At 41.7% G+C, this 24,469-nt stretch overlaps 1 protein-coding gene and 1 long non-coding RNA gene across 6 annotated transcripts in view; both read left to right on the top strand.

Annotated features, from left to right (window-relative positions):
• Positions 1 to 24,469, top strand: part of SFMBT2 (Scm like with four mbt domains 2) — a 205,704-nt gene that overhangs the window by 164,600 nt on the left and 16,635 nt on the right. For 4 of the 5 annotated variants that reach the window (XM_040968193.1, XM_040968194.1, XM_040968191.1 and 1 more), the window contains 4 exons: positions 407 to 449; positions 2,248 to 2,318; positions 4,498 to 4,637; positions 15,179 to 15,288. In XM_040968193.1, coding sequence (XP_040824127.1) covers positions 407 to 449; positions 2,248 to 2,318; positions 4,498 to 4,637; positions 15,179 to 15,288 — 364 coding nt within the window. The remainder of the gene's footprint in view (positions 1 to 406; positions 450 to 2,247; positions 2,319 to 4,497; positions 4,638 to 15,178; positions 15,289 to 24,469) is intronic. The other variant, XM_040968195.1, reaches the window with a different exon arrangement.
• Positions 5,041 to 5,570, top strand: LOC121148137. Its single transcript, XR_005882514.1, has 2 exons — positions 5,041 to 5,079; positions 5,197 to 5,570. It is a non-coding gene; the product is annotated as an uncharacterized LOC121148137 (long non-coding RNA).

Genomic DNA, 24,469 nt, shown 5'->3' with positions numbered 1-24,469 from the left:
ATGGTAAAATTTTTATCCTATGACAGTTTCTATGGTGGAAAAGAAAATCACCCTGGATAACTGCACATGCTACAGTTTGCCTTAATGTGTGCCTTCATTCCAGGTACAGCATGTATGCTTCTTCTTTGTTAAAACACATTTTAAGATAAAGTAGCCAGAATAGTGATAAGATTAAGGGTGCTAAATTCTATTCAGATCTTCTGTTTGATGGCTCACCTTGTTTTCTATTCTAGAAGAAATTAATATGAAATGGGTACTGAGTAAAACAACTTCAGTGTTTTAAATTGTTCCTATTCAACAGGTGCATTTTTGTACTAAACCTGCTTTTAAAAAATGTATCTGCCCCATGGACTAACAAAGCTAATTTCTCCCTCTCCTTTTCTTTTTCTCTTTGCCCACTATGCAGCACAAAAGAAGAGAAAGATTGCTGTTGTCCAACCAGAAAAACAGTACGTTTTTTTTTCTCTTTTTCTCAAAGGTATCTGACAAATTATAGAATGACTCTATGAAGGGTGAGAAGCATGACATTTTTATTAGGGGGTTAGCTGACAATTAGCTTAGTAATAAAGGTGACAGTAAAATACAGCTAATGTTATTTTTTGTGTACCTGTGAGGTGGAAGCTATCTTGCCTGCTGCCCAGGGGATTCTGCAGTTTAGACTGTCATTTCTCTAATAGCCCAAACTCAAATATCGGTGGTAGTGGCTAAGATGTTATTGCCCATGCACTTCGTGTGGCCAGTATAGTTCAGATGTGCAGTGCCTACCTGCCCCTAGAGGGGGCATTGTGTTTCATCTGCCTCTCTTACCATGCTTGGGCCTGTGAGATGGAAGACATCCGCCAAAACCCAGCCCTGCCATTCTCCAGTGCTTAAGCCCTCTTCATCTCAATGCCCTTACTGGAAGAATATTTGCTTCTAAGTGATTTTTGTGATGATTAATTTAGATTAGATTATGCAGTAAAGAAAACCCATGTGGTCCCCATCCTGCATTTCTATTGTAAGGGAAAAAGCCAGTGTTGGAACAGAGTGTGTACATGAAGGTGTGTGTTTTTCGACAAGTTGGAACTTCCAGTAGCATCTTCATAGATTGAAAGATGCTTAAAAGAGACTAAAATATACCTTCCGTGTCAAGTGATTCTGTTTTCTTAATCAACAAACTTATATTGATGGAAAAGGAATGGAAAACCACATTTCTGATGTTTTCAGGTTTGGATTTTAAGTGGAATTGAACAGTCCTTGTTTGCAGTTTGAGTATTTGAGTGGGCATGATTGTTTTGTGGATAATTTCTGTGCATTCATTTCTAAATGTAGTATATCAGGTTAATAAACTGACTGCCTTGCCCTGGCATCACACTGAAGTAGAAAATTAACTATAGACTCATGAGAGTAGTCACTTTTACATCCACTATCTGAGGATTAACAGTTCTCACCGTTTCTGCTTCCCACCAGTCACCAGCTTGCTGGTCTCTTCCCCCAAATTCAGCAAGTCTGAGAATCTGCATTTGTGACAAGTTCCCTGTTTTAACTCTTGAGGGATCATAATTAAGAACTGTTTCTATAGCTGAACTCCCCTGAAATTTCTTGGAGTCACTCAATTTGAGTTTATCCAACCTTCTGGTTATGTGGTTTCTGGGCAGCCACAGATTCCATCTATGGAAAAACCCAAGTTATCTTTGTGTCCACAAAGACCACATTCTAACTGTAATTTTTCAGCAACTTTTTAAAAAATTCAACTAGAACAGATTTCTGTCCTGGAATAAGCCTACTTCACATTTTAGGATTCAAAATTCATTTGTTTTAAGATCTTTTTAGTATAGCCATGACCCACAGAAGCACAAGGACCAGAAATCGAAGGTTAGTAGAAAATGGTTTTCAATTAGCCACTGAAGTGAAAAAGTGCGACTTTAAGTGTAAGGTAATGTTTCTGCACGTCTGGAATATAATGGACGGTGTATTTCAATTCTCTGACAAGCGAGCAGCTCAGCATTGCCCACAGCCATTGAACAGTGATGCCTACGGTGTTCTATGGGCGCTCTTGGGTCATCCCAAGTGAGTGAGAGTCATTTCCCTGATGTAATTGTTTCTTAGCTGGTCTTATTGCTGGTACTTGTATCCACAAATGCTGTCTTATGATGCTCTTACCTTAGATTTCTGAAATGGTCGCTTTGAATGATAAGCAGACTTTGGGAAGTGGTCGTTTTGGTTATAGTGTGTGACCTTTGATAGTTTTGTTTTCTCTGTTGACAGATTACCATCCGCAGTGCCTGTTGAGAAAATACCTCATGACCTGTGTTTATTCCCTCACCTGGACACTACAGGTAAATGAGTTCTTTTGTCTTTTTCTAACTTGTATCTCTCTCTGTGTGTGTACACATTATTTTTAGTTCATTCTGAGATTATCATGTAATTGAGCACAATCTCCTTTGCTATACATCAATAAATATCTACATCTTAAAATTAGTTTTAAGCTAAAATTTCTGAGCTTTTCCCCTCTGTGTCTTAGCCAATATCTTTAAATAGTTCTGCTGGTCTGTAGGAAAAAGGGTGCTGTTGCTTTGAGATTCCAAGCCATATTAGGTCTGTGTATCATGAGATACCATGTGGGAAAGAATTGGAAATATCATCACTAGGTTTTAAAAAAGATATTTTGCCATGTTAATGCCAAGTCCACTTCTGTTTTTACATTAGTGATTAATACCTACATCCCTACTGGTTTTTTACTTGCTCCTTAAAATCCCTCTGAATTTGAATAGCTAGTTATGAACTGTTTGTTTCTTAATGAGTACAAGCTTGTCTTTTACAACCTTTGAAAATACAGTTATGAGTAGACCACTGACTCTGACAACACATGCTTATGCATTAACTAGTACTTAAGAATTTTATTTTCTAAGGCAAAAAAAAAAGAAAAACCTGTCTTGAATTCTAGAAATAAAAGCAATGGGAGGCTCCTGTCAGTTGCAAATTTTTGGTAGTAGAAAAAGCACCTTTATGCATTGACTTGGGTAAATTTTTCTTTTTTGCTAAAGAAATGCACAAAGTAATCCTACCAAGAGAATTTTCATGTAAATTATTTTGCCTGTTGTATCAAAGTGAAACTTTCAGAATGGTTTCAGCTACCCTTTGTAGCGTGCCATTGCTATTTTGCTCCTTTTCTCTTGCAGCTGTTGGTTCTTTGAAGTCCTTATGAGAATAAAGCCTTCCTAGACTGTTAAATTAATAACCATATTTATACAGAAATAAAATACTGGTGGTGTATTTTAGCTTGGAGTAGGTGCTAGCTGGGAGTAGTCATTTTGGGAATGACTCCTTAGCCAAAAGTGAAACCTCATTCTGTTTATAGATATTAGGAAATTTCAGCGTGAAAACCTGTCATTTAATTTACCCATGATAGCTTGAGATACAGCTAGAAGAACAATTTCCTCTGTTCACTTTCTAAGTTGAAAGAAAACTAAGGGCAATGCAAATTTAAGGCATGGTGAGGTACATTTTACCTTCACCAGATTGGTGAAATAGAGATGTCTGGCAGTACCTACTGTTGGCTGTGGGGTAGTGGAGGTGACAGCTCGGTGTTGGTGCAGTTGTCGATGGGGATAGGTGCTGAGGAAACAGCTCAGCCATGACTGGTAAAGCTGAAGAGACTAAACCTATGGCCAAGCAGCTCCATTTCTGTTGTACGCTTGAACAAATCTCATGCCTGCGTGTGGCAGATCTTTGTAGCCATACTCCTTAGAGCACTGCACGCGATTCCAATAAAGTAGAACCAACCAAATATCCACCAGTGAGAGAATAGGTAACTAAAGTGTGTTCCATTAATTCAAAGGAGTAATACTCATAAAATAAAAATACACCAATGTTCTGGATGTATATTTACCAACTTGGGTGTGTGTCAGAAATTTCATGTTGATCAAATTAACAAAATGTTGTAGAAAACTGAGTTTAGACTATTTTTTAACTATCATGTGTTGTTCACCTGTATTTATAACATATATATGGGGAGTGGGGTTATAAAGTTGCACGGGAGTGACAAACACCAGATTCAGGGAAGCTGTTTCCTTGAAGAGGAGAGATGGAAAAAGGAAGCCACTGGAGCATGTGGGCAGCTTGCCTGGAGGTTCAGTGTTTCTGTTTCAAGGTGCACTATTGCCAGTGTCTTGAACATGGTGTGATTTGCAGAATGGCCTGCATATTTGGAGAAAAATAATAAATAAAAGTTCTAAAGTATTATGATGGATATAAAATATCCTGATATTAAGATCCAATGCACCTTCCCCCAAAGAAGGAAATCCTGTCTGCCTCTCCATCTCTGTCACAATTTGGAGTCCAAGCAAGACTTCCCTATCTGAGGCTCAGCAACACTGGCCTCCACAGTTGCTATGAACATCAGTCAAGTCATCTGTACCTCCCAGAGGTAGTTTTGCTGATGAAGTGAAATAAAGCACGCATGTGGGTTGTGGGAGTTGTGACCTTAAGTGTTTGCTGTTGGCGCTTTGCCTGCAGGAACCGTGAATGGGAAGTACTGCTGTCCTCAGCTCTTCATCAACCACAGGTGTTTCTCAGGCCCTTACCTGAACAAAGGAAGGATCGCAGAGCTACCTCAGTCTGTGGGACCGGGCAAATGTGTGCTGGTTCTTAAAGAGGTAAGACGGCTTCCCAGTTGCTATCTGAAGCAGCATGTGTAAACACAGTTTCCAAAGGAGATGGGAGACATGTGCATCCATTCAACACATGGTTCCCAAGCTCCCTCTTTTATGGAATCCTGGGACTGGAAGTAGAGGTGTCAAGATGGAAATCTGCTACTTGGGTCTATGACTGACCTACACATCCCAGCGCAAAGGGGGAACCTGTTGTCCTAGATGGGATAGAAATGCTTTGGGAAGGCAGAGGAGTGACTGTGGGGCGACAGCTTAGAGTTCAGGAAGTCAGATTTTCCCAAAGAGGGGAGCAGCCCAGAAGTGGAATGGGGACCTGAGGAAGCAGTGTAGGGTGCTGTTGAGAACAGGTGTTCCTGGGCCAGATTGGGGGCAGCACCCTGTTTTCTCTCAGGCCTTCCTAATCCTCATTTGTGGGTGGCAGTGGGCAGTATTCTCCAAGCAGCACCCATGAAGTTCCTGCCTGGGTTTCTCGGAGAAGCCTAAGGCACATGAATCCCTTGCAGAGGATTTATCATTCCTGCCTGCTGGGGCACCGTTGCAGGAGTGGTGAATCCTGAAGATGCTAATGTAGGCCTTTGTCTCTGTTGCTTTTATGTAACTGAACCTCAGAAGGTCCTTGGAGACAGACTAGAATTTGGGAACAGTTTCTGAATTGTTCTTGGAACTCTTCTCTTGCTATTTCTTTTACACACAGCAGTGAGGTTCTTTCTCGTGAGATAGAAGACACCAGATAGATCTTCTTTATTGCTACTGTACGATGATGAATGTGTTTTTAATTCTGTGGGCACTACACTCCATGTATCCAAGGAATGAGTGTGTGTTGGGCCTGTTTGAGGAGCCAAGTACTGACTAAGTCCTTGGATCAGAAAATAAACAGTCTGGCTTCTGCTTGCTTGAGCTTAACATTTGTGTTGGGGTGATAGATGAATCCAAAGTTCAATGTCCAGTGTCCTAACAGAAGCTTGGAGTGGAGGGAAGGAAGTGCAAATATATGGTAAGTGATCTGAACTGGCTTAGGCAAAGCGAGTGGAGCTGACTGCACAGCCTGTGGTGGTCACACACAGGTGGGCAATCAATATGTATTTTGAAAAGGACAGTGGTTATGTAGGTATAGCTGGAGCATAGAATTGGAGCTGCAAGTAAATAGTGGGTTCACAGGGGTATGCTGTATTTTGGAAAGAAAAGTAGAAAGGAATTCAGCCTGCCTGGTGCTTCAGTAGACTCCGTCCAATGCTGCCTTCTGAACCACTCGCACTTAGAGTTCTGCTTGATAGGGAGCACTTAAGAGCAGCACAAGGCTTAAACTTGTCCCTCAACATAAGAATTTCTGAGTGGGTTCAGATGGCATATTACTCAAAGAGGTCACAAAATAATAATGGCAGAGGATGTCTCCTTTTTGTAGGCCATTAGGATATTAGTAAACATTTTCCTGCATTCAGCAGGGAAATGTCTGCTTTTAAAGAGAGAAACTTGAATGGACTGACTAGGCCAGGGATCTTATGTCTTACTCAGAAGCAGTTACCACAGAGAATGTTCACAGCTTCCAGCCAAGTGGGAAAGAGGAGCACACAGATAGACTAGACGCCTTGGCTGCTACTGGCACAGATACTAAATGACATAGAGACAGTGCACAGTCTGTGTGGATGCTGAGCAGGCACCTGCTCCAGGTACAGGGTCAAGTGTCCAAGAGGCAAGAGCATCAAGCAGGCAAGGAGGGAAGGTAAGGGCCAGAAAATGCTCACAGCGCCTTCAACATAAGGATTGCAAAGCTCAGTCACATTAAGGGTCCAAATCTACATCTACATCGACAGTATCTGCAGACCTGGCCATTGCACTGAGATACTTAGCTTACTTTCTCATGTAGTCACAGATTTTCAGGTAACTCACTTTGAAACAGCTTGGTATTATGTCCTGAAATTAGCACAGACCTCATTCAGTTTGAGTGGCCTATAGAATCCATAGATGACAAATATGATGCCTAAAAAAAAGTAAGGGTCAGTGGCATTGTGGCTTAGCAGGCCAAGCCTGACCTGTGACACCAACATCCTGCATGGTTACCAGTTTGAGTCCCAGCTGCTTTACTTCCAATCCAGCTTCCTGCTAAGGCACCTTGGAAAATGGCAGAGGATGGCCCAAGTGCTTGGGCATCTACATCAGGGTGGAAGACCCATCAGCAGCTCTTAGGCTCCTGGTTTCCTAGCCTATCTTAGCCTTGGCCTTGTCAACATGTCTATAGCAGACATATTTCCAGCAGCCCAGGCAGGGGAAAGCAACTCTTATCCTGCGTTCTCTAAACATAGCAACCTGGCTAAATTTCTGATGCCACCAACGGCCTAGAAAACCCATGTACTGTACCCTGGCTCTGATTACCTCCTCGTCCTCCTTAAGTAAAGTCAGTCCTGAAGGCATACAGAGGTTCCGCTGCTGAAGGAAAATTATTAGTAGAAATATTGGCCAGTCGAACTTCAATTTTTCTTGCACTCACAAAACTGAAGCACTAGCTTTCTGTCTTTTTTTCTCCTTCCTTCCTGCCGCATGCATTTTTCAAATATTAGGAAAAAAAAAGTTTTGTCATCACAAAACTGCTCTGGTCTGGCTTTTAGATTTGGCTGCTGGATCCTGTCAGAGAATGGATCAGCGATAACTCTTTGTGACTTAAAAATAAAACATTTAATAGAGTAAAACAGCCAACTCCTATAGCAAGGGAAAGCCAAACATCCCAGTTGTGAACAGCTGGCAGACTAAGGAGGCCCTGGTCTTCATCAGAGGAACCTGCCATGTGAAACAGTCTTTCTGGCTGCCTCAGAGAAACAGCAGCTCCCTGCAGCTTTGTCAGTTTCGGCATCCTCATCATAGCACTCCCAACACACAGAGGCACTGGGATGGGCTGACGCCATCACTGCAGCAGAACCCCTCCTCGGGCTCAGAGCTGTGGTGGCACAGAGCAAGCCCATTCTCACAATAGGGCCTTACTTATAGACAGGTTGCTATGTTTGGAGAATGTATGATAAGAGTTGCTTTCCCCTGTCTGCGCTGCTGGAAATATGTCTATAGAGCCAGATTCTGGAAAGTTCACAGGCTGCCTGAGACCTGAGGTCCTAAGCTCTAGGAAGCCCATGTATTGGAGAGGAGGAGGACTACGTTCAATGTGGTCACGTGTCTGTGTCTGCACTCACTTGCTGGGCTTTAGACCTGAGGAGCCTTGGAGGAACTGAGAGAACCATGCCTGGCCTCAGCTCCAGAGGGGACACAGTGAGGGAAGAGAGACAGCCTGGAAAAAAAAACCAAAAAACAAATCAGAGTCAGTAGGTGGTTAGTTCAGGACCCCGCTGAGAATGGGGTGGATCAGACTGGACAATGATCCCTTCCTGTGCTTTGGCATTTACAAGGTGCCCAGAGTCACAGCTATGGAGAGTTGAACCTATTAGGGACAAACAATTACCCTGGTGTTCATCATAAAGCAAGCCCAGACACCTGGCAGGATCCTTGCCAATCAAGATCATCCTTTCCCTTTTCCCAAATGCTTCTGTCTTCATGTCTCTTGTCCCAGATCCCAGGGTCTGCAAGAGAGAAAGTTACAGATCTCTGTATGATCACGAGATTGTTAGCATCCTGCAGCAAAGCTTGTGTTCCTTTATGCAGTGTCAAAATGTGTCCAGGGAAGTTTTCCTTAATGAATTATGTAGCATCTTGTGATTCAGCAGGCCTGTGGTGCTCTATTGACAGAGCGTCAGCATGCTGTGTGGGTGCTCCTGTTTGTGTGTGAAGTCAGCTAATCAGTGAGCTAGCACGGGCACAAGAGGTCAAAGTGCAGAGGACTCTAGGCCTCGTGTATTCACTCAAAGCAGTGTAGCATATGATGGGGCTTTCAGCTCCTGTAACAGACACATGACAAAAACGAAGAGAAAATGAGCCGTGCGCCACTGGCGAGACTGACTATTAAATCGCCCACTGGGGAGGCGAGACAGAGCCTCTGTCTTTAAAGATAAGACTCCCAAGGCCATGGTGGCAGGATCCCAGGAGAACGTGCCAGAGTGGCTTCCAGGATTGGGGGAACACCAGTGGTTATTCTTAGAAATCATTTGGCTTAAATTATCTGCCAGTACATAACTTCTGGGTTTTGTTTTAGCTAAAAAGAAAAAAAATAATGTCATTTCTAAGCCTTTGGAAATGACTTTTTATATTTTTATATTGATCACATCACTTTCAAATCTATTAGCTGGCAGCTGCTGCCTGGTTACATTACCTCCACAGCAGACAGGACCCATGCTTTTTGGCAGCCCAGGTCAGCAGATTAAGAGGGGAACCTTTATGCAGGGGATATCAGCATGTTACATATTTTCTGTTGGAAGGCAAAAATAGAACATGTGATGTTTTACTGCCTCCTCCCCCGAGCCCTCACTATCTTCTGCTTCAAAAGAAAGCTTAGGAGAAAACTACATGAAGTCTAGGCACACAGGGGACTTCTTGGACTTCCCATGTCAGGGCCTGGTTGCAGCTACTCTGCCTTGGATCTAAGGAAGGAAGGAAGGAAGTTGGCCAACCACGAGCACCTGACTGAGAACCTCCTGTGGAGCGTGGCGAGTGTCAGCTGGTCCTGTGAGGTACCATTTTAACCCTCATGGCACAAGTCTGCAACATTCCATGTGGGATCCATGTCAAACTGAGGTGCAAGCTGGCTCCGAGGGGTCTGGGTCCTGTGTGCACCCTGTACAGCTTCACCAGAAAGAAGTGTGAGCGGAACATGCCAGAAAAACCTTTGGAGTTCCATAAGGTTGGAGCCCTGGGTGCCATCTGAGCCTCAGAGGTTGCTCTCAGCTGGAATTTGGTGGCCCATTCATTGGAGAAGCTCAGCTGCAGGCAGTGCCCCAGGCCCACAGTTTAGGATTTGTCTCCAGTTGTCATTAATAGTTTAATTTTCTACTGGGTGGCTGGCCCAATTAAACTATTTTTCTTCATCTCTTTGTTTTTATTTTTAATTTTTTTAAGGATTTATCTTAGAACTGTCTCTTTCTTTGTTGTTTTTGTTTTAAGATTTATTTATCTGAAAAGCAGGGATTGCAGAGAGGGAGAGAGGAAGCAGAGCTCTTCCAGCTGTTCATTCGATCTCCATTTGGCTGAAATGGCCAGAGCAGGGCCAGTGTGAAGCCAGGAGCTTCCTCCAGTTCTCCCATGTGGAAGCAGGAGCCCGAGGACTTGCATGATCTTCTTGTGCTTTGCTCAGGCACATCAGCAGGGAACTGGATCAGAAGTGAAGCAGCCAGGATATAAAACTGCTGCCAAATGGAATGTCCAGCATTTCAGGTTGCAGCTTAACTCACTACGCCACACCACCAGCTCCTTGCTCTTTATTTTGGTTAAAATGTTTCCCACAATTGGAGAATTCTGGTTTATTTTTTAAAAAATTTCTCTTTCTTATATACCTCTGAGTAATTTTTTTTCCTAGGCTTTCTGCCTCTTATAACTTTATTTAGAGACTAGCAGACTCTCCATGGAGGAAGGCAGAGTCAGCAATTCTGAGCAGCCCTTGCATTGGTTCTGCAAGTGAGGATTAAGCAAGACACACTTTTAGAACTTTTTTGCCTTACCTCAGGATAAGATTTTTCTAAAGATTTATTTATTTTTATTGGGAATGCAGATATATATATATATAGAGAGAGAGAAAAAGAGACAGAGAGGAACATCTTCTGTTTGGTGATTCACTCCCCAAGTGACCACAACAGCTGCTGCTGCACCGATTCAAAGCCAGGAGCTAGGAACTTCCTCCAGGTCTCCCACATGGGTGCAGTGTCCCAAGGTTTTGACCGATCCTCGACTGCTTTCCCAGACCACAAGCAAGAAGCTGAATGGGAAGTGGGGCTTCCAGGATTAGAACTGCCGCCCATATGGGATCCCAGTGCATATAAGGCAATGACTTTAGCTTCTTGGCTGTGGCACCGGGTCCAGGATAAGATTTTTTTAAGCAGTGAAAATCAGTAGTAAATGACATCTCCTGGACCTGCATTCTCATAGACTATATGCTATCAAATAAATTCTTGCGATGAATCTGTCATTCAGTTGTAGGTGACTATACTGAACAATTAAAAAATAAGATCTATTCAGTATCTCACAATGCTAGCTGTTTTTAGATACTCTGAATGTAGCAACCAACAATAACTAGGCCTTGAGTTTTTAGTGCTTAGATTCTTGAGAGAGTGGACAGCAAACAGATAAACCACTAAATGATTAATATATTGCTAATGAGGTATCAGTGATGTGTGGGACAATGATAGGACGCAGGTGCTATTGTAAAAGAGGGTAATTGTGGGAGGTCTCACCTGAGAATGGGCTTCTAATGAAAGACCCAGGTCTGGACATTGAGGCTATTTGGAAAGTGAACCAAATGGATGGAAGCTCTCTGTGTCTCTAACTCTGCCTAAATACATCTTGAGAATAGTCATATGTATTTGGTAGACGAGAATAAAAATAAAAGCAGAGATCAGAGTTAGCCTAAGTAATCAAGTTCTGGATTTGGATACTTCAAACTATTTCTGTTATTACCAAAATGTTGTGTAACTAGGATGCACACAGTGGTTGCTATAAGATCATATTTTGGGACTGTACTCATTGTTGCCATGGCACTGATATGGGGACATCTACAAAGCAGATTTTGAGAAGAAAAAAATGAAAACACCCACCTCGAAGGGCTTTCTTTTCAAAGCCAGCTGTTTGCTTTTCTCTGGCTTCCTTAGAAGGTTCAGTGTGCAAGAATAGAGTTCCTCTTTCATCTTGCAGATACGTCTTCTTTGATTTGATTTCATGTCCGTGTTTGAGGGTTTTCAGCAGTCATGCCACCACAGTGCACTAGACAAATTTGAACTTTGGTGTGTAGGGTAAACACGTTGTGACCCATAAAGAAGAGGTTTGACTTGTCACCATTCTTTTGAAGACCAAATTCTTTCCTCTTGCAAGGAGCCATTTTAGAGTTTGAAATATAGACTCGGTCCTGCCACTCAGCATTGCTGTAGTTGTGATGGGAACACCAAGTGCTGAAGTCTGTGCTTGGTCTCATTTTACTGCTTTCACAACTTTCCGTGTAAGAGAAGCCCTACTGATAAACGATTGAGTAAGCAAGAAAAATACTTGAGGGAAAAAAGGATTGTATAAACCTAGCTTCATTCCCTCTGAGTTTAAAATGGAGAAGAGAACATCCTTTAGCTTTTGAGAACCTTCGACATGCCTGGATTTCTAGGAAAAGCTTATGATGGTGGCTTTGGTTCTTGAATATCCCCTGAAGCAGATGTATCTGTTAGAAAAGAGCAAATACACACAGGACATGCCTTTTGCCCAGGGCCTTTTTTGCAACCCCTCAAGATTATTCCCATCTGTGTTCTGGGCTGAGCTATGTTGGAACATGTACCTCAAAGAGGTCTTGGTACAAGATCACCAGAGTTCCACTGGTTACACATCTAGAAGGTCCAGAGTCTTTTGCTCATTCTGTGAGGGGAAGCCTAAGGTAGCAAAGCCCTGCTTGTCCGAGGAATGGTCACCTGTGCGTCCACATCATGGCAGAGTCAGTCATGGCTTACAGTTGAGATTGGGAATCTCTACACATCAGTGTTTCGTGAGAAGTGTTCATTTGGAAGAATAGCAAAGCACAGAAGGAAAACATCCATCCCATTTGTGTAACAATCGCTTGGGTGTCCAGGTGTTACTCTGCGTGAAAGGGAAGGAGGAAAGAAAGTTCATGTCCAGTGAGTCAAGGAGCTGTGATGTTCGATCCTTTCTCTGCTAAATTATCCGTGACAGCACCCATGCTCTTTTTGTTTGTTTGTTTCTTCCTCCCTTTCCATACCCTTCTCTCTGCTCTCAAGTCCTCATCTACCTGCTCCTGAGCATATTTTTGTGCCTGAAAAAGCAGAGACAGCAGAAGGCATTGTACAATCACTCCGGGTACCTCTGGGACCAAGTGCTGATTGGATTTGAGAATTAGGTCACTGTGTAATGGTTGGACGGGAAACAAGATTTGAGTAGGTTGAGAATTCCAGGCAAAGATGAAGAATAAAAGGATTAACTACTTTTTTTTTTTTTACAACTCAGGTGTTTGAAAAGTGCAGAATAACTGGAAAGTTAGACAGCTTCTAAGGAGAGTTAATTTTCAAAGGCGCAAAACAAATCCAGATACAAGCCAGTGGGGATGGAGAGGTTAAAGATATAGGGAAGATTTATGTCACTGTTCGAGAGGACTACATTGTTAGTGAGAACAAGGGGATTTTTGAATATTCTTTTTAGACCAAGATGTTATCTTATATATTTCCTGTAATATATAGTAAACCAGATAAATAACAGTACAAATATGAACAGTGATTAAGCATCTTGCCTAAGCACCCATAGCTTTTAATGAATGGGACTGGGATTTGTACCCAGAGCTCTCCAGCTAGAAACGTAGTACCTTTCTGCTCATAATACGCCATCGAATTTGTATGTAGAAGTATGTTTTCGACAGTGATTTTTTTCAAATTCCAAGAAGTCCAGGAAGGCATTGGTCTTTAGTGTGAGTTTTTTCCTGAGTCACTCAAAGGCTGCTGTGCCAGTGTATTGGGGCTGCTCTTCACTGATTCATACCTAAGATTCTGGTAGTTAGTTGGGGGCTGCACTCACAGATCTGGACTAATGAATTCAGTCTGGATGTTTTGCACAGGATGGCAGTTCAGTTTAACTCTGGGTTGTGTTAGCAGCTGCTTACTTAATTTTTCTCGCGGAGTTATTATAATACACTTGTGCCATGTACAGAGAAATCATTCTGCTTATAATTCTAGAATTGTATAGAGAGCCTGTTAAATTTGGAGGTGAATGGTGTGGCATTGGGAAAAGCCGTGGGAAAAAAAATATTCAGTATTGGATGCTTTTTATAATTTAATTGCTGCCTGTTCCCAGCCTGAATTAAACTCTGGAAGGCATTTTCTTTCTAAAGTCACAAAAATGCATTTAGATATGCAGCAAATAACATGCAGCTCTGGGCTTTTCTCAGCTAAACACAATAAAAAGAATCTGCTGAAATGTTATTGTCTGTTGATAAATACTTTGCGCATAATTGCAGCCAGTTCTAATTAGATTTATTTTAAACTCGGTTTCTGTGAATTGTTCTGACAGTAAACAATAAAATAAGATGATTATTCTAATACAGAAAACATAAAAGCACCAAAACATCTTATTACTACCTTTTGTGTGTTTAAGAGCCTTGACTGAAGCATATGTCTTGTTTTGGGTCGTTAGGGTACCCTTGAAACATAGCAGAAATGCTATGCAGGCCAGGAATAGCAGTTGCCACACGGACAGCATAGCGTACAATATGTTAAGATTGGTTAAGTTTTGACGTTTTCAGAAGTAAAGCACAAACAGTAAACACAAATAGCATCCATGAAGATTATGGCGTGTAGATTCTCCCACCATGCTTCCATCCCCTTCATACCATTACTTCATACCAGGCTCCATCCGAAACAGGAAGTGCTTTGCTATCTATCTCAGTGGCATTTTGCTCTGAAACTTGAAATGTGAGCTTTCAGCCTGGTGCACCACTTCCCCCTCTTTCTGAAGGGGAAGGCACATACAGGAGCCTTAGCAGCAGGTCATTTCATGAAAGTCAACACCGTAGGTCTAAGTTCTATTCTGAACAGCAGCAGCCAAGAGACTTGTTGGAACTCAATAAATGATCATATCTGGTGAATGCTTATTGAAAGGTGAGTAGTCCAGGTTTCTACCTTTTTATTCTGTCCATTAAAGAAGTCCTTGACAAGCACTTTCATCATCCTAGAAATATCCATTTGGTATCTCAGAGTGAGACTGCATGGTCTTTCTGGAAGCCCCACTCTGAACAGTGACTATGTGCTTACTGTGATAAAGTTTGGTTTGGGAGTGAGGAAGCAGTTTTAGGAAATCTGATGTTAGATAGTGTCAGGTGTTGCAGACTGCCTGTTCAAACACTCAAGTCTCTGAGAAAGTTGTCCTGGTATTAAATGTCCATGGATAGATGTCCATTGATTAAATGGACATCCATAGACTAAATGACATAGAAAAATGATTTACAAATAAATTGCTACCCTTCTTTACAAGGATCTAAAATCTCTCCAGTCATATTTCATGAATACAGTCTCAGCATCAGTCGTTCCTTATGAAATGTAACTTTTAAGAATAAAATGGAATTCTCAGTAGCCTGTCCTTGGGTAAGCCCACTGAAGAGTACTGAGTTGGTCACCAGTGGAAATGCTCAAGTTTTGTTTAGCTGGAAGAATTACTGAGATTCTCCAGCAGGCAATTCTCACTTTCCCAGCCAGGGGGATCAGATTTTATAATAAATTTTAATGGTGACTAAAGTCAGTGCTGACTTGGAAAGCTCTTTATCAAGCTTAATGACAGCCTTTCCCTTAAGGAGTGTGTGTAGCAAACACTCCGTAAGTGTCAGCGGTGTGGTTTACATTCTTATTTCAGCAGGAATGAATGCTGACTGAATACAAGTGTTGTTCATTGTGGTTATTTTTCTCCAACAGGTTCTTAGCATGATCATCAATGCAGCCTATAAGCCTGGAAGGGTTTTAAGAGAGTTACAGCTGGTGGAAGATCCACATTGGAATTTCCAGGAGGAGACCCTGAAGGCAAAGTAAGTGTTTTCAGTTCTGGGAATCAGGGTTTTTATCACATTCTTCAGCTACTGTTTTAAAGCTTGGCATGCCTCTGTTCTGATGTGGTGCAGAACAAAGTGGAAGCAAACTGGAAGACAAGTATTCTGCAGTTCGAACATTCCACAGGATTGCTTCAAAAAGTCTGTGAGAAGGGGTAATTAAGAGATAAACTTATAATGGTCCATGCAGTGGCATTATGACCATTGGATTAAGCCATTCGTTGGGTGCCCAAGTCTGATACTAGAGTACCTAAAGTCAAGTCCTGCCTCAGCTCGTGATCCAGTTTCCTGCTAGTGCTCATCTGGGGAAGCAGATCTGGTGACTTAACTACTTGGGTCTCTGCCACCCAGGGGGTTGATCCAGATGGAGTTCCTGGTTCCTGGCTTATGCCTGGCCCAGCTCCATTGGTCTGCTGGAGTTATTTGGGGAGTGAACTAATGTATGAAAGATCTTTCTATCATCATTCCTTTCAAAAACAATAAAAATCAATATAAAGAAACTTTTAAAAAGAGAAAAACTCATGCCTAACTTGACAGTACAAGGAAGAAAAGAAGTGACTTAAAGAAACAACTTTTAAAAGCACAATGGGGGCCCGGCGCCATGGCGCAGTGGTTAAGGTCCTCGCCTTGCACACCCGGGATCCCATATGGGTGCCAATTCTAATCCCAGAAGCCCCGCTTCCCATCCAGCTCCCTGCCTGTGGCCCAGGAAAGCAGTCGAGGATGGCCCAAAGCTTTGGGACCCTGAACCCGTGTGGGAGACCTGGAAGAAGCTCCTGGCTCCGGATCCGCGTAGCATCGGCTGTTGCGCTCACTTGGGGAGTGACTCATCAGACGGAAGATCTTCCTCTCTGTCTCTCTCTGTACATCTGCCTTTCAATAAAAATGAAATTTTTTTTTTTTTTAAAAAAAAGCATAATGGTACAAAAAGGATATCTGTGTAAATTTTTCCTGATATTTTCATGATGTTTTTACAAACATCTCATTTACATGAGATTTCAAAAATCTTTTGTACAAAAATAACCTTCTGATTCCATTTTCCACACATTTTTTGAAGTACCTCCTGGAGTTATATTAACTCTTATATTTCTAAAATCAAGTCGTAGTTCACTTCATACATTATTATATTAAACATTCAGAGTGAAAACTTACTGTCTTTTAAAGATAATAGATTCAAATAATACATAAATAGATGGTAAAAAATTATAAGGAAATGATATCTTTACCACTGTTAAACTATATCCACGCTGCACTGTTAATTTTTGATGTTATGAAGAATTTGTGCCAAATACAAAGATTTCCTAGTTTTTAAAACCTGTGTAATCTGAGGTAAACTAAGCAGCCAGAACTCTGGATTGATGTGTACTTTGGAACTTTTCTCTTTTACTCTTTTACAGTCTCATCAGAAAAGTTGACATATTGCCTTGCATTAAGTCTCTGGACCTCTGTAATTGAAAGCAGGAATTGCATTAGTGTGCTTGAACCTGGTTGTTTAGGAAGTGCATAGAAAAAAAGATATTTCTCAAGCTAATTTTCTGTTTAATAGTTGGTGTTCTGGGAAAGCTTTTGATAACATTTGTAGTTTTCAAATAGAGATTATATTGGTTGAATTCTTTTATGACATGCCTTAAAATATCATTGAGATGTAATGCCTTAGAAAGAATGCTGTTTTTAAAAGAGTGAACTACTTCTTACTGGCTACAGTATATCTAAATTCCTCTTTAAAGCAGGTACCCTTCCCACTAGTTGTGAAAACTGAGGAATATTAAATTAATTGTGTATGACCAGTAGTATTTTCCTCTACAGTTAACTCATCTGAGACTGAGTGAATATTTCATGCTTCTTCTCAAACTTCACTGTATTTTTTAAAGTGATTTGTTCACTGGAGCCAGTGCTGTGGTACAGCAAACTAAGCTGTCACCTGCAGTGCCAACATCCCAGTTCAAGTCCTCACTGCATCACTTCTGATCCACCTCACCTTGCTAATGCTTCTAGGAAAGCAGCAGAAGATGGCCCAAGTGCTTGGTCCCTGCCACCCACATGGGAAGCCCATCTTAGGCTCCTGGCTCTGGGTTTTGACCAGGCCCAACCCCAACTGTTACAGACATTTGGGGAACTAACCAATAGATGAAAGATGTGTGTGTGTGTGTGTGTGTGTGTGTGTGTGTGTGTCCCTCTCTATTTGGAAGGCAGAGAAACAGAGGGAAAGAGGGGGAAAAGAAGAGAGAGAGAGATCTTTTGGTCTACTTGTTCACTCACCAAATGTGCTCAGTAGCAGAAGCTGGGCTAGGCTGAAACTAGGAGCCAGGAACTCCATCCAAGTTTTCCACATGGATGACAGGAACTCAAATACCTAAGCTATTATCAGCAGTCTCCCAGGTGCATGAGCCAGAAACTTTACCAGAAGTGAAGGCTGGACCCAGTCCCGTGGACTCTGACCTGGAATGAGAGGCTGGCCTGAGTCCCATGCACTATGACCTGAGATGAGAGGCTGGCCTGAGTCCCATACACTCTGACCTGGGATGGAATGGGGTATTCCAAGCAGTGGGTACTCTGCTGCATCAAGCACCCACCCCTTTTGTGTGTTTTGGAACTCTGTAAAAGTTGCTTGCATTCTAATCATGTCCTGCCAAACCACAAAAGTAAACAAATGTATGTAAGAAAAGAGAAAGTCTGTTAGTATACAGTGATGTGCCATTGGAAAGCAACTCTGGGTTTCATCTTGTCCTTCTTTCCCAGGAAATCTTGAAGTGAACTTCATCTGTAACGCAGAAGTTTTCTCTGATCTAATATTCCATGTTTTGCTACAGTCAGTGGAGATCAGAAAAAAGAGTGGATGGAACATTTTCTTATAATATCCCTGTTAGCAGTGAAAACAGAAAATGTGTGTGTGTAGAGGGAATTGTTCTTGTTTAAAGCTATTTCTTTACCAACTTATACAATCCAAATATGCCTCATGGATGTGGAAATAATGAAAGTACAAAATGTACTTCTTTTAAAATCTTGTCTACTCCTAAATCAGCCAGAAATTCGCTCCCAATACCAACTCAACAAGGAGAGTTCTTTCGGCAAGTGTTTGCACTCATTTTCTTGTTATGAAGTCTATCTATGCTTCTATTAAATCCTGCCTGATGCAGTCAAAACAGACACAGTGAAATCTAACCTTGCGGAATTGTAAAGGCAATGCATTGCCTTTTATGTCAGATATTATGTCAAAGATGGCAATCAATTCCATGGCAAAACCTTACACAGCAACTTTTAATGAGAGGATGTCTATGTGATTTGGGTTTCAGCCGTGCCAGATCATAGCAGTGTCTTAGAGCAAGTGCTAATGAGACAGCTCTACAATCAGCAGAGGCTTTCTCTTAGAGCACCCTGTGTTGAGTCACCTGTCCTTCTAATGCAGAATGACAATGGTTAAGATTTGACAACTTTGCTCTTTGATACAAATGGGAAGAGAAAGAGCTGCCTTCTTCCCTTTGAGCTGAAATGCAACAGTGTTTTCTGACATGAATACATTAGCTTAGCAGAGAGAAGACCTACATGGAAGGCATTCAGTTGTCTTGATTGGTTATGAGAGTTGGATTCAGCTACAGTGAATGTTCTCAGAAGAGGGTGTGGAGCTGTCTGTGAGGTGGTTTTAACCTGCTGTCACTTAACCCCTGGAATTTCTGTTTGAGTTTTTCCCAGATCCAAAGAATAAAGACCCATCTTCTTGACAGGATGAAGTACCTATGAAAAAGGCTTGACTTGTAAATATAATGAAAGCTAACTCTGTCATCTACAGCTGTCCGTTAGTAATTTTTTTTGCTATTATTGCAACAGAAACACATTTTATACTATTTTTAAAAGCTGCATCAATTTGAAAAGTATGTTATTTTTTCACTTTATTGGGGAGACAGAAAGTTGGATATAGTGACAGGCAGACAAGTGGAGATTGATTCTTCAATTGCTGGTTCACTTCCCACTTAAAACAGCCAGGGCTGGGCCAGATTGAGGCCACAAGTCTCCAGTGTGTGTGCCAGGGACCCAAACGTTTGAGCCATCACCTACTGCCTCCCAGGTGTGCATTAGTGGGAGCTGTATCAAAATCAGAAGAGCTAAAACTTAACAAGGCACTTCCATATGGGACTCAGCCATCTCGTTTGTATCTTTGCCACTGTGCATAGGCGATATTAGAGCATAGGATTATTTAACATCTATCATGTTATCAGTCCTAAATATACATTGAAAAGCAAAAATGTACTAGCTATAGTGCCAAAGAAAAAATGGATTCAGCTGTTCTGAAAGGAAAAATATCTTTCTTTATGAGGAATGTAAATATGTATATTGAATTAGCCAAACGTATTTCAGAATTCAGGAAGACTAATTTAAGTCATTACCTTCCAGAGATTATTAAGAGAAAAGAAAAGAACCTCTAATTTTGGGTATCCAGGGACATTTAAATGCTTTTCCACACGTTATAGAATTTTCTGGAGGAAAATAAAATACTAGGTTAAATCTTCTTTGAGTGATTTTTTTATAATGTTTGTAAAAGCAAGGTAGAGACTTAATGGCTTTCCAGTCTTTTATTAAAGAATATTTAAGGTGGAAATGTCCTGGAATAATTTTATGTAAATTAGACTTCATTGCAATTTATTCAGAAACAAGGAGATAAAATCAAGTTTACTTTTAAATGAATTGTGCACAGCTCTTTGGAAATCTTTTGGTTTTTTCTTTTTTTTTTTCTTTTCATAAACAGTGGCTAATTTGTAAGTGTTTTTACACATTGGATATTATCTTTTTACTCAATCCCGTGTTTCATGAACAGTATAGAGTAGCTATCAAATGACTTCTGTTAAAAGGATTCCAAAACCCAGAGACTTTTCACTAAAAAGGGTTTTGTCTGTTCATTTGTTACTATTTGTTTACCTTGCTCTCATGTGTGCAGTTGGTTCTCCGGAAAACGAATGCATTGAACTCTGCATTAAGCCAGCAGATATGTGTATGAAGTTAATTAAATTCATCAGTTGATGGCATGTGTTTTTTGTTCCAAACACAAACTTCTGGGTGTTGCAAGTGAGGAAAGGAGGTATTCTTTACTAAAAGAAGCACATACAAAAATCATTTGTTAACAGAGTTCCTGTTGTTTAAAATGCAGGAGGCAGAAGAAGAGAGGAAAAAATTTTGAGCAATGTTGCAGTCTAGTGAGCTGGGGCAGGATATTGGCTAGTAATTAAGGCATTACTTGGGACTCCACAATCCATATCAAAGTGCCTGTGTTCAGTCCCAGCTCTGCTCACAATTCTATTTTCCTGCTGGTACATTCTGTAGGAAACAGCAAATTTTGGCTCCAATGGTTGGGCCCCTGATACCCATGTGTGAGAAACTGATTGATTTCTGGGCTCCTCATCCAGCCACAACTGGTATATATGCATTTGGGATTGGAACCAACGGATGAGTGATGGATCTTTCTCTTTCTCTGCCTTTCAAACGAATATACGCTAAGAAAAATTTTAAACAATTACTCAAAAGTTAGTGACCCATTGTAACAGCCCTAGTAGTAAAAGCTTATTTTGCTGATTTTTTTTAAAAGAATATTTACTTCTTTGAAAGGCAGAATTATGGAGAGGAGGAGGAACACATCTGTCAATTGAATCTCACAAAAGGCTACAAGGGCTAGGACTGGATCAGACAAAAGCCTAGAATCCCGTTTGGGTGTTCCATGTGACTGGCTTCCTCACATCCTCCGTTGTCTCCCCAGGCACTTTAACTGGGAACTGGGTGGGAAGTGGAGCCACCAGGACCCTATTGGCACTCATTGGGGATGCTTCCATCTCAGGGATGGCTTAACGTGCTATGCCACAACACCAACCTGAAAACTTTGTTTACATAAAAGCAAGACCATACTTTACACTGCTAATGAAAAGAGTGGCTTTCAGGTAGTATAAAGCTTCCCTGTTCCCACATGGCTATCAGAATGATGTGTCCCTGTTTGTAAGTTGCCCTTCAGTATTTATGGATGTGAATTTGGCCTGGTGCCTGGAATTTTGTCTTCCACACTCCTGTCATAATCCGGCAAGATTTCATTCACAAGTCCTGATATTGCTCATTTTGAAGATGAATGACGCAACTTTGGCCCAGTGGAAGCAATTTTGCTTTAGCTGTCTCTTTAGCTATGAATGGATCATTACACCAGTGTTGGGTTTTTCACCCTCTGTATTTTTTTTTTACTCAAAATTTATTTTGATTTTTTTTTCACTTGTAACTAGCAAAGTGACCATTTCCCCCCTGCACTCCTATTGCTCCATCTTGCTGTTTCTGTTCACCCCTTACATATGTACTCATCTGTATGAATAAATCCCTACTTGCTGAGTACATTGGGAGTTCATACATACTTCTTTACTGTTCCTAAGAAGAAAAACGTTTTTCTCAACACTTCTACATTCTATAATGAGGATCTTGCAAATTAAAGGGGCGGAAGACAAATTAAAAAGATGAAAAGCTAAGTGTGCTTATGTATCGATTACACATGCCATGGGAGTACTTAGCAATGGACAATTCAAAGGGATGGGAGGAATGTGGGGTGTATAGACCTAATGAGTAAAGGGGAGGAAGGAAAAAAGTCTTCCATGAGGAGAAACTAGATTTCTTTGGGAAAGATAAAATGGTTTCTAGGAGAACAAGTGGAAGATAAGAAAGTCTGCGATAATGCTTGTTTATGCAGAAGTGAGTGGTATTTCCGGCTTCTGCTTGGCATGAGACTTTCCTTGAGAGGGGATTTATGGCAGGTATTACTCTTCATCTTTCTTCTGGGAGTTGGAGCTGCCCCAGAGGGAATTTATGCCAGGCCTGTTTTCTCAGACGTTTCTACTTCCAATGAAATAACAGTGGCACCCTGGGTGCTTCCTTTTTGCTTCTGTTGAATTTCAACTGCCTTCAGCTTAAAATAGTCTTAATTCCAACTATGGATTCTAGAGGGGTTCCCACAATGACAGACTAGAAGAGCACCACCTTCTCCCACGTGAGCCTTCAACTTTGTTTCTGAAAGTGCACCTCTTCTGCTTGTCCTTGTGTGTCCAACTCGTAAAGACAAGATGACAAGTCAGACAAGTCCTCTCTGAGGACTGCCAGTTCATTCTCGGCGTTTTGGCTAAGATCAAGTGTGGAGAGAGAATTCCTGCTTGTAAAGGTCCATATGTCACCAACCTATCAACTCATTCATTCCCTTATTTATATTTGTACAAATCAATAGATTCCCGTGTTATTCCATGAGTTGTCATCCATTCCCTCCATTCTTATTTTGCTGCTTAGATTGTCCTGGATTTGGTCAGTGGAAGTTGCTTAAGCTGACTACTGTGTCCCATTGACATTTCTTCATCATTCTTTCATGGGTTTTTACTTGTGTCCTAACAGGAATTTCTAGCCCATTTTCTGCTGTCCCAGCACTAGTCCTGGAAGAAAGCCATTTCCTCAAGGTGCTTTGACCTTTCCCTCTTATTTTGTGGCCATTTTGTGTCTGATAGAGAATGACATTTAAGAACTAAGACCTGGCATTAGATAGGTTTACTGCTGGCTGGGGTCATTCATTGCTGTCAGATTCTTTCAGTGGATGGAATGAGGCTGTCTGTGTGTGTCTCCCTGTACATATGTGCCTGTGTAGTTGCATATAAAAATGCAGGGATGGTGCTGATGTTTAGAGTCTGCGGTTGTACCTGTGGCTGACGTTGGCTACAGCAATGGGGTGAGATCCCAAGAAAAACCAACCCGGATGAAGTTTGGAAGCACCTTGGTGCACAGGCATCCTCACGTGCTGTCCCTTCCCATGACAGTTCACACAGAGCACACTCTTTCCTCAGCAACAAAAGTGCAGTGACACATAGAGATGATGTGTGTGCCCAGAGAAGCCCTGGCCTCCGACATTAGTTGGCGTCTGGCCCGTTAGAGACTTTCTTGCCTCTCAAGGTTCTGGAATCAAGAGTCTTTAAAGGAAAGCATGTATCTAGCTTGGATCATGATGCTTGTGCTATTTAGACCTAGTAATGAGCTCAAAATCCAGCTGTCTGCCAAGAGCATATCCTGTGTAGAGACATTACTTGTAACCCTTCCCCATATCCTCCCGGTCAAGTCCAGGCTCCAACCCCAGTGGAATCTGCCTGGCTTTTTCCCAGCCTGCTCCTCCCCCATATCTGCAGCTTCTTTTGACAGTGAAAACCTGGCTCAAGCTCTCCATCTCCTCATTGTAACCCTAGCCATAACCTCTGCCCTGGCCTTGGCCTAATCCTAACTGTACCCTTGACCCTAACCCTACTCTAACACTAGCCAGCCATAAATCTAGCCTTAAGCCTAACCGTAACCCTAACATAATTGGTGAGTACCCAGTATCTTCACTCTCGTGTTCCCTACTCTGAAGATGGGTGATCATATTCCTTCTCACTGCCCTGTTTGTTTGGCCTGTTTAAGGTGCAGTTCCTCTCAGATGGATTTCACTAAGGAGTGCCCTTGTCCCTGGCAACTTTGGAAGGCAGCCAAAGACATCAGGACTTGGCACAGGAAGTATTCTGTTGGGCAGCTCTGGAGCTGCCAAGACCCTTCATGATTGACTCAAGTTGGGCCCACTTAGCCAGAACCTTTCACTTCTGTTATGGTCACTTGCTGGGTGGGGGCCATCATGGAAAAGTGCAGGAAAAGCAGTTTTTCAAGGTTGAGACAGATACCACAAAGTCTACGGCTGCAGATTTTCTGCCTGCCTCCCATCTAGCAGCTGAAGCAACGAACCTTTTCTCTAAAGGGTTCTCAGCAGTCCACCTGGGTCTCATATAGCCTTACTCGCTCAGTTCCTCCCCAGCACTGCTGTGGCTTTTACATGGAATTTTGCAGAAATGGCAAGGAAAGGGAGCATAGTTCATTCTGTTAGGTAATGTAAAAGCTGTAATTCCCGCTTTCACACATTTTGGATGGACATTTCCTAACTGAAGCACTTACTTGTAGAGAACCAGCTTAACCTACGAATTTTAATTAAATGAAGAAGGTCATTTTTGCCCCCCCCCTTTGACACAAGGAAACTGTTTCCCAATCTCGCTCAGCTATGTCAGCTATGTCAAATTACCTATGTTGATAATTTGAAGGTTAACACACATAAATATCTTTTCTTGGTACTCTGGATTCACAGTTTACTGTC

Source organism: Ochotona curzoniae, unplaced genomic scaffold (genome assembly GCF_017591425.1).
Source record: "Ochotona curzoniae isolate NIBS_2020 unplaced genomic scaffold, NIBS_Ocur_1.0 scaffold_4683, whole genome shotgun sequence".
In the NCBI taxonomy this organism is placed as follows: domain Eukaryota; kingdom Metazoa; phylum Chordata; class Mammalia; order Lagomorpha; family Ochotonidae; genus Ochotona; species Ochotona curzoniae.
This window is presented reverse-complemented; position numbering and strand designations above follow the sequence as displayed.